General features: G+C 39.8%; 1 protein-coding gene across 1 annotated transcript in view; it reads left to right on the top strand.

The window, feature by feature from the left end:
• Nucleotides 1-10,988, top strand: part of LOC108751800 — a gene marked incomplete at its 5' end in the record, with an annotated part of 87,642 nt that overhangs the window by 52,826 nt on the left and 23,828 nt on the right. The window contains 4 exons of the mRNA XM_018492208.1: nucleotides 6,684-6,812; nucleotides 6,922-7,037; nucleotides 8,522-8,744; nucleotides 10,404-10,538. Coding sequence (XP_018347710.1) covers nucleotides 6,684-6,812; nucleotides 6,922-7,037; nucleotides 8,522-8,744; nucleotides 10,404-10,538 — 603 coding nt within the window. The remainder of the gene's footprint in view (nucleotides 1-6,683; nucleotides 6,813-6,921; nucleotides 7,038-8,521; nucleotides 8,745-10,403; nucleotides 10,539-10,988) is intronic.

The raw sequence follows: 10,988 nt of genomic DNA, 5'->3' as shown, positions 1-10,988 counted from the left end.
AATAAGCGAAATGGGCCAGTCTGTTTTCTCTAGTTTCTCGCAACATCGTAATTCATTGGTAATAGAGTGAAAGGAACTTAAGACTATTTTATGGTAACGATAAAAGGGGGAATAATGCTAATCTGGATAACAGGCGGACATCTATTTTCTGGAACACTGGCTGCTTTCTCCTTTTTTTCTCTTATTGCTGATTACAAGAGGAAAGGACATTATTACTATATTACCAGTTCCTCTGAGTCTTACATTTCTCTTTTGGATTACGACGGACGGGAGAAGGTAAAAAGCCGATGAGGCAATGAACCGTCGTGTCACAGGAGTTTTGAGCCGTGGAATTATCGGTCCATCTACTGAAACGAATATCTTTTTTCTGCGCGATTGCGTTCGTAGAATATTTTTCTGCGGTAGGTATACGTAAGTTGAATATCCGTTTATTCTACAATCTCGATAGTCCCCCTCATTTCTCTCTATGTATTTGATATTTCTTATTTACACGCTGATTTCTCACACTTTTTATTATTAATTAAGCAATGAGCAGTTAGCAGTTAGCTATTGATTTCACGAGTCTATTGGGAAGAAAGAGCAACGTTTATGGCAATTCGATAACATCACCACCCATTTTATCGCCGCCGTAATTGCTCGTCGATTTATACGATCGCGCTCCTAATTGTCAATATTTTCTTCAGAATGGCAGAGACAATTAAACGCGACGAAATTGAATTCAATTATTGAGCTACATTTTCCTCCGGCAGATAATAAAATAGAATAGGACACAATACTGTGTCTGTCGTTTTCAATGAGAGATAGAACTTCGATGGACAACTCAACGTGACGCATATAGTCTACGTCGCATATAGGACGACGATGCACAATCATCTCCAATCAACATAGTTAATGGATTCACGACCATGTTTTACCATAATTACCTGAGGCCACCGCAGTTGAAGTATTATGTCGAATACTTGATTTCAGATTTCATCGCGCCCAAGATGGCTGCGAAATGGCGACGTATCTATGCCGCATTAATAGCAGTAAATTGGATCTGGCGGTGCATTAATATCGCATAGCGCATATAGTACTGCATTAGTTACACACAGTTACATACGATATCTGCTGGCGCTGTTCTGATTGCGTAATATAAACGTGGCATTTGCCCGCGTACCGGCACATCTAATGCAACTGCGTGCGGTGTTATTGCCTACCGCGGAATTATTACCGTAATTGCATTTGTTACAACTCCCCGCGCAATCGTTTCCAGTGGCACACCCTTTAAAACAGCACGCGTGTGTTGGCCGTTTCTGTTGTTTTATTTAAAAAATTCGAGCAGAACAATGCAAAAACTGCACGTGTTACTTTCTTCTCGAAAGCAGCTGCAACGAAAAGTATGAAAATATAACAGTATAACGTGTTTATAACGCGGTAATATATATAATTCCAAATTTGAAACAAATAAAGAATTATAAGTAGATATTTGATGAACTATAAAATTTTGAAACGACCTTTTAATCTTCAAATAGAAATAAACAATTAATTCAAGGCTAATGAGAGGCGTAATCTATTTAGACAATACAATCGGAAGTATTTAGTCGCTTTTAATATGGCTAATTAATACATTCAAAATTAGATATCAACAATTTGTCAATTTAAATTGCCAAAGCTTCGTGACATGTTGGGCTTTCCGTTTGAGGTGAGTTACTTTTGGTTTTTTAGTTTAAATTATTTTTAACTCGACATTTTGCATATTAGAATCCACTACAGTTGGGAACCTGATAGTGACTCACTCTTGACGGATCGTTCAACGAAAATGAGTTAAGATCACATGCAACTTTGCTGAAGAGAATTCCAAAGAGTTCCCCAAAATGTTCAAAATAAAGAAGATATTGTATAATAGAAAGTAATTAAAATGTGATAATTGAACCGTTGGGCACCTCCGTCTGCTTTGACCTTTCATTAGCCTTGAATTTATTATTTATTTTTATTTAATGAATTAATAGAATAAATGTCAAAATTTTCTCAGCGGTACTAAGTATAATTCTATAAGACTGTTTTATGTGACTACATAAATGATTTAGGAAATAAGAATCTTAAACGATCAAGCTAGATCTTTAGTGCTAAAATAATTTTGTGTGAATTTCTAAACTGTATATATTATATATCCTTTTTAAACTGCCGGAAAAAAAAATTTCTCAGCGAATACAAAAAAATGTGGGAATATTGCGCTGTAAGAGCACGCCTTTCTAAATACATCTGTCGCAATGAATCGTTCACTCTGCGAATCTTAATTAAACCGGTGTGTTAATCTTCGCACTGCATTTTCTTCTTCTCTCAACGATGATTAACGGCACGACAACGGCCGCCCTGGCATTTAACTTCGTGCACACCTGTCCTTTGTAACGTCATGGTAATTTATTAATGTCCATTACAAAGGAGGAGGGCGCCTTAATTATCACTCGCTCGGAAAGGAGCTACGAATTGCAGAAATATCATGGTACTCCGGACTGCGACGGAAACGTAACCAGGTTCACTTTTCTCTCGTCTCGCAACTCAATATGGCAAGGCTGCTGAAGAATCGCCGAGAGGACGAGGGTGAGGTAAGATACCTCCTTATAAAGGCCGCTTTCAGACCTGTCGCACTTCTTCTCGTGGAAAGACGGGAATTACGGCTCGACGCCTTTACGACGATGTAATCTCAACCGGATTAACATATACCCTGGCCGTTCGTGAATCTGTCTGCGCACCTTAAATTCCGCGAAGAAAGAACCCAAGACGATGGATTGTGGAGAGGCAAGGTCGTGGAATGAATAAAACCAAGGAGAGTCGGGCTGCAAGAAAATGGGTCTTGCTATTGCCAAGGTTTTTCTCTCCGCTGCCGTCGTTGTCGTCATCATCGTTCCCCGAAAGGGCAACTCTGGTTGTATAATGAACCGCAACGGTGCTCCCTCGAAAGCGTTTTTCGGTCGTTCGACAATGGACCTCCCATTGCGTTTCGTGGTATACGCTTGTACGTCTCGCATATCGTCACTCTTTTACGCAAAGTTGTTGGAGGTGTTGCAAAGAAAATCGATTCCAAGTTTCTCTGTAGCTACATGCGATACGTGTTGCATCTGTTTGCGATATACATCCTCTGTAATTATAATTAAGTGAATACGTACTTGATTAGCGCGATAATGTGGGGGAATCATGTCAATTTCTCTCCGATCAGATTTTAATCGTACATTATACACACTTCCAACATGAATCGTCATAATCAAATGCACTCATACAAAAGTTCGCTAGCAAAAAGAGCGAGCTGAATATAAGATTACACGTGTTGCGTTCCTTTATAATGTATATAGTTTTAATTGCCGCATACACGAGGGATAGCATTATCGGCGATAGCGAGATTATAAACGCGCGAGATCGCAGCTACGTTTAATTAATAGAATCATCCTAATCACCGTGGAGCTCTTTTGCCAACGACCACACGAACATCTTGTTACCCCGTTGCACTCGGATTTTACTCCTTAATCACTTTATAATCAGCGTGTTGAGGAGGCCAAAGCGAGCAGCGAAAGCGGTTTTCAGCGAACCGCTATTATGTTTCCAAAGGCGCCATTAATGAGGATAAAATGTTCCGCGGAACTTTACGCCACTCCGAGTCGCGCCGCTAAAGAACGTTCTTTCGCGTTTAATTCTTCGATACTCCTTCTCGCGCGAATAAACGTACACTTAAAATCCCGCAAAATGATCGTGATCTCAAAATGGGAAGTACGAGAGAGTGCAACAAACAGTGTCATATTTCCGGAAAAATCAAACGGTATGCGAAAAATATCCGAAAACTCAAGCAAACGAAGAGTCGAAAAATCTCGAAAACATATGAGTGGATATATGAGAAAATTAATTTACGAAATAGAAAAAAATTCGGGATCACACATTTTTTCAAAACTAGTATGTATTCATTCGATTTCAATACCGCGATTTATCGGAACTCCGCGGCTCGCTCGCTCGAATATCGCGCAGAAACGATGTTTCAGAATGACAAAGTTTCGGAATAACGCATTTTCCGACGCGTTGTATCGCTTGTTTTTTATCTTTTTTTTTTTTTTTCATTTTTCGTTTTCCCTCGGATTTCGCGCATCCGTCCGAACCGTCGCGTATCGGCGATCTCGACGTGGCTATTTAGCGCGAGGAGGTCCGATTTCGCAAACGGAAATATTCTCGCGACGCGAGACGAAAATTCAGAAAATTTGCATAAAAACCGTATATTTGCGCCGTACGATGCAAAACGAGATACCCGGACGAGAATTTCGTGACGGGGGCCGAGGGTGGATCGACGGGGTCGAGTAGATTTTTAATTTACTTCGACGGGGATTTGTGCCGGAGCGCGTTATCTCGGGGGCATTTTGTAACGCGCTTTACCGGTACCGTACAATACGGGATACCGCTGTCCGGATGGGTGGAAGCTTTCCCGTTTCTTTTATGCTCCATCCGATGGCTCGACGACGCGAGTCTCGCGCGAAATGGGGCTGGAGGAATCCGATTTTCTGGTGTTCGAACCGCTCGGGTAGAAAATGACGTACAGAGCTATTTCCGCGGCAACGATCCGTTCCCGACCAACGCGACGGCCCGCTTTTCCCCCCCCCCCCCCGGCTATCTCCTAATGAAAATAATTACGGCCTGTTCATTGTTCGCGTGGATTCTAGAGGGTGGGATCTAATTTATCGAGAGCGACGAGTTTGCGTGTAAGAGTGTTTGAAAGAGAAATAGAGAGGTAGGTGGATAGACGGAAAGCGAGAAAGAGAAAAAAAAAACAAGAAAAATCCTGTTTTAATACCGCTGCGAGAAATAGCAGCTGTAGTCGGATTCTGTAAATTAAATTGCGGAAAAATTATTTTAAAAATGTACCGATTAGTAACGCATCGATTAAAAATATGTGTTCAATGGGATAAATCTGTAAAAAAAAAACTGAAAATATCTAATCTAGTAATAATCGAAGTAGCACGAAAGAGATCACGATGCAATGGTTATTAGATCGAAATTGATGAAACTATGAACTAATCGCGTGTAACATATAACATATTGCAAGTGATCCACAACCCATGTTGCACGCGATTAAAGTTAAGTATCGTGCATCTCGGGCAGGAAGGAAAGGTCAACACAGCTCGGGATAGTGTATCTGAGATGAGATCACGAGACTTTGAGGTATGGAATTTCATTTTAACTGCAAAATTCAGCCGGCAAAATCGAACCGTGAGCAACGAAGTTTTCCCATTAATTTCTTCACGCTCGTACTTTGAGATAATTAATTAGAATTATGAGAAAAGTTTCTGAAGCACCTGTTACGTGTTTAGAACGGCTACTTCAGAATCTTGGCGAATATCACTATCGAATATTTTACATTGTCGCTCTCGCGGCACAGACTTGTAATAATAACGGTGATGAACCAAGAGCTATATTCTGATTAATATTCAGCATGAAATTCATTTGCATCTGTATTCAAATTTTAAAGGAATCTATCTTTTCTCCTACAATCTCTCGAGGAATATTAAATACAGCTTAAACATAAAAATTACAATAATAATAAAAGTTTAATTTTACTTAAGTTTTCTAATTTTTTATTAATAAATTTTTTTATACAATATAAATACTGCGATATAGAAAAAATCGAATAATGTTTATAATATACACTCTCTGAATCAGTGGATAATTTACTGAAGTTGCATACTTGGTACTGAATTATCTATCGTATTCTACTGAATTAGCATATTTGGCACTGAATAATCAGTAAAATTCATCTATAAAAGAAAAGAAGTTTGAGCAATATATAGTTAAAATACTGATATTTACACATTCTAGCATATTCTAATTCTAATCTTACATGTCATTTACGTTGAATGTGCTACACTTATATACTGAAGCAACAAAATTCGCTACAAATTAGGGATACCATATTTCATTCATTAATTAACAGTGGCATATTTAGCACTGAATCAAGGATTATCCACTGATTCAGATTTAGAGACCATATATTTTCCGTATTTTCAAACTCTTGCAATTAATCTGTATTAAGGGGGAAAAAAGGGATTTCATCTACAGATATTAGGTAATATCTAAAGTCTTTTAATAGAAGACCAGCAATCATCTTCACGCTGATTATTTGTCAATAACAGAGCACGTCGTATAATACTGCCGACGATAATTACGAGGGGACCGCTTTTAATCATCACTCGTCTACACGGTAATCCGAAGGCACGGGCAATCTTCTTCGTAAAGCCACGCGATGACCCCTAATTGGCCACATTATTAAAATCGCATTTTCGTGATCCCAGCTGTGAGGGATCGTCCCTGCGAAGCGTACGGCGATGAAGTTCCCTCGTAAAATAAATCACGCCATCCCATCGCGGTAATTCGGCACAGCCGCTTCTGCCTTGCCGGTAATATTGGATATTTTCTTAATGGCGAAACTTCCACGGACTTACCCCTTCGAGTCGAGTTCATCCTCGTGAACTCTCTGATAAATCGGTACACGATTCTCCACCGTTTTCGATAGTCTCTTACCCTTCGCCCTATTCGCTCCATCTTTCCCATCCACCTATCGCTTATACCGGCGTTTATTCCGGTACGAAAGACGAAGGAAGTACGGAAGTCCTTGAACCGCCCCGGATGCATAATCATCTTATACGGAAGCACTTCTATTCTCGTTGCAGCCATTGCACCAGCGACTACATCGCCGTTTACTCTGGTCCAACCACGTCGAGTCCGTTGTTGAAGATGCTCTGCGGCAAGGAGAAGACGACGCTGGTATACGAAGGTCAAGAACTTCTCGTTGAATTTAGGTGAAGAACGCATCTCTTTAACGGCAGGACAGACGAGACCCATCGGTTTCGAGTTCTCAATCGATTTAAATATCTTATCTTGCGCCTTCAGAAATATTCGTTTTTACAGAACTGGTCCCGAAGTATCGCCCTTCGATTATAATGGCTTCGTCGCGACGCTGAGTTTTATTGAAGTGACGACGGAAGCTCCAACGACGATTGCCACCGATAGCACGAATAAAACTCGTAAGTAACGTAGAAGAAAGCACATCTCTAGCGTAAATCATCGCGTCGAGTAGTCTAGTACTTACACACTTTTGATATATTTCTACTAAACTTTAATAAAAAAAAAAATGATAATAGAAGATTTTAAATAATTTAGATTCTACTAAAAAAAAGGTCTGGTAATAATAATCAAGTTTAAAAGCTTTAACGAATAATTTCAATTAAATGTTTAGATAACCACAAAATATAATCAAAATCAACTAAATGTCTATTTTACTTTTCTAAATATTATCTTATTTTTCTAATTACGGTTGCTGTTATTACAGTACAGGAAAATCGCCGATACTGACATAGATCTCCTAAAGCGACACTACTTTATTTCTCAGAAACTAACTATTGCACTTTACTAACACTAATAAAATCATTTGTTTAACTAATTAAAAAAGTACAAATAATTCGTATATTTGTGGCTTTCTATACCAAATCAGTTAAAAACGAATTCTACGAATGCGAAAATAAAATTCTTATGATTTTCTTGTGGAAATTGCGTGCTTTAAATAATAGTAACTATATTATTGATAATATTACCTTGTTTTAAATGCTTGTAATTTCATAAATCAATTTTATTTATACTATTTTTTTTTCTCTTAGTTTATTCATAACACGATTTTAAATTTAAAATTAGGATGCAGTGTAAATTGTCACATCTATAAAACAGACCATGAACTAACTTAATTTTTATAATGTTGCTTTATAGTGTCGAATAATTCTATTGAAGCTGAAGGCAATCGTGCATATATGGAAAAACTCTTGAAAAACTATCATGTCACATATTTGCATCTTGCAGAACAGCCTAAAGTAAATATGCATATAATTCAATAAAAATGTTTTATAACGAAGTGAAGAGATTCTGAAAAATCTTATATACATTCATTTGTAGGTACTTTATGCAGATAATTTCTGTAAGAGAAAAAGTATATGAATACGTAGCGTTACTGTCTACTGTGTAAGTTTTGGAGCTCATTTTGTCAGACCCTCATTTTTACTTATCTTACGGGGCAAAAAAATTAATTATTGCAAAATTACAAACAGTGTTATAAAAACTGCTTATACTATCTGAGTCTTATAGAAGACACTTTTTAATTTGTACTTACGTTTTTAAAGTTTTATTTTTACCTTTTGTTTAAGTAATATTGTCTAAAAATAAAGTAGATGTCGATATCGACGATTTTCCTCTAATATTTACTAATATTACGTCAACATAATATTATTGTTGACGTAATTGATAATATTATATTTGATAATATTTATTAATATTGCATCAATATAATAAACGAAATAAATTTGACAGACACACTGCAGACATATTATAGACTATTTTAATGTATTCTCGTCTTTGTATTTCATAATCTTCTTCACATTTTTTCCTGTTCCGACAACTTCCAACTTCATATCACAGCACAATAAACTATTATCAAAGCTTATCTAGCTCTCCGATCTTTCAGTTGACTCGATGAAGTCTAATAACTACAACAATCGCGATCTCCATGACCACCGCAAGGACCAAGGTACAGTGACTAGCAGCTGCGACCTCGAGGTGAGTGGCGAGAAGGTCCGGGCCGGCCACCATGATACTAGGGGCAAACCCAAGTCCACGACCTGCAAGCTTTTGCTGCGTGGCCGTGCTTACGACACCGGACACGTTTCCATAGCCAGTTACAACCTCAGGTAACCTGATTCGCCGATCGTCACGAACTTCTTCAAGTCACACATTGAAACGCACGTGCGACCGCAGTCTTAAAAGGACGAAAACCCATATCTTTCTTTATTTCCACGCCTCGTTTTCTTCGTGTCTATCGACATGTTTCTCTTACGTAAACCGAACACCGGTGAAAACTGTGTAGTTATGTAATGGCGAGCACAACGTGTCGCGATATACGTGGAATTGCGTCTCTCGCGATTGTTCGCCACTTTTGATCTGGCAATCCCTACAAATCCGCAGCGGGTTGTGTACGTAACGTTGAATTCGTGATAGTAAAACACGATAAAAACGGTCGGTGGTTTGTACTATTGAATAAGTCAAGCGCCATAAGTTCCGATATACACTTTTATTTGCGTGTGAAGTAATATCGCCCTGTATTCTCGTAAATCAGAGTGAAATGTCAATATTGATTAGTACCCAAAAATCTGAGAATGTCGTGAAACCTTGGAATATCTAAGAATATCTAAGAACATATGAAAGAAACATTATTCCGCAATCGTGCTGTTACGTCTACGCGCGAGACTCTTATTTCACAGTTAGTAGCAACTTGCGTAACTTATCGAAATGGCGCCAGGATGGGGGGGGGGATGGAGAAGGAAACCACCCCGTGGACTCGTCGCGGCGCGTAGTCGCGGAAAGTAGCGTTAAATCACGCGAGGATACACCGGCGCGTCCGCATCCCTGGGATTTTCAATTATCATGCGCATGCTACGCCAACGACATGCGGAACGCGTATCTGCGTCTTCGGAGACGTGTTATGTACGTGTTCGTGGAGACGGAACATGCCGCGGCAAAGAGATGAAACTACCCTCGGAACGCAACGACGACGAGAGTCGTATCTCCGACAACCCTCTCGACATCATATACGAACGCTCCACTGTCGGTCTCCGAAGCCGCTACCCCATATAAACCGGTGGAAGATGTGTAAGTGCGCGCGCGCGCGTACTTACGAGACGCGGAACGGAGGGCTTTATTGAAGGTAGCATGAATTTTGAACGGAATATTGTAAATCCGAGCGCCAGGTGAACCGAGAAAGTATCTCCGAGCACGAGGAATATCGCGCACCTCTCACCCACCGACCAAATCCTCCTCCCGTGTATTTCTCCCTCTCCCTCTCTCTCTCTCTCTCTCTCTCACGCTCCTTTTTTTTCCCAGTTTTCATGCGCGCGTAATAGCGGCATCCGTGTCGGATTTGCAGCTTACTTTCCGCAGACGCGGCGTCTGTGAGGCGATTAGAGCGAACGAAAACGCGGCACTCGAATATTTTGGTTCGGATGATACATTTACAGATTATCCCGGAACAAATATCGGATGTAACGTTTCCAAAAAGCTTTCAATCTTTCCTCCGGATTAAAAGGGAAATTGACAGGCGAGGAAATCGGTGTAATAATACGTTTAACACATATACTTTTTTTTAGAGTTCCGAGTCTTTTTTTTTTTTTTTTTTTTTCGTTTCCATGAAAAGCGTGTTAGATCGCTACATCCTTCAAAATTCTTTACACGAGAATTTCCAGTTGATGTATCGACGGTGAATTTTCCTGCTACGGGACGACGAATTTTGATAGCGCGCATGACGTCCGTCGTAAAATCCACTGATAGATATGTTCCCGCTATCGATTTTACAGCGCACAGTCCTGTCAGTCGACGATCGAGATATTCGACGGTTCGCCGGAAAGCGGAACCCTGGATACCACGAACTCCTTGGAGAAGATTTGCAGTCCGGCGCAGTGGCTCCCGCGGGAACTCGCGAGTCAAGATAAGTAAGTGAATTCCCCTTGGTTATTAGAGCGATCATTAGAGAGGTACCGGTTTATAGGTAATGCATCGTAATTTGAGTTGGTAAATTTCGAGATCCCACGGAAACTCGAAAACACGCGCGGTGCCGGGTTAAAGCCGGGAATCGGTTAAGTCTCCTTGGAACTCTGCGTCAGAATGGAGATTAGTTTCTAAACGCTAATCTCTGCTCGCAGAAACACAAGCGCTCGAGACAACGTACGTATTAAGACGTACGGATTGGTTAAACTGGAAACACATGAGAAAAACCTGAGACAATCGAACGTAAGCAGTAAGCGAATTGACCAGTTACGGTAGAGAACGTAAAACAATAATCTTACGTTCTCCATCGCAATTGGTCTTGTGTTTTGAACTAAGCAGCGATCTTAAAGCGAATTTTGTCGCAACTCTTTCTTAGTCCTTACACGCCTTACACG

The sequence above is a fragment of the Trachymyrmex septentrionalis genome, unplaced genomic scaffold, assembly GCF_001594115.1.
Source record: "Trachymyrmex septentrionalis isolate Tsep2-gDNA-1 unplaced genomic scaffold, Tsep1.0 scaffold52, whole genome shotgun sequence".
Lineage (NCBI taxonomy): Eukaryota > Metazoa > Arthropoda > Insecta > Hymenoptera > Formicidae > Trachymyrmex > Trachymyrmex septentrionalis.
Note: the sequence above shows the minus strand (reverse complement) of the source record. Positions and strands in the feature narration are given on the sequence as shown.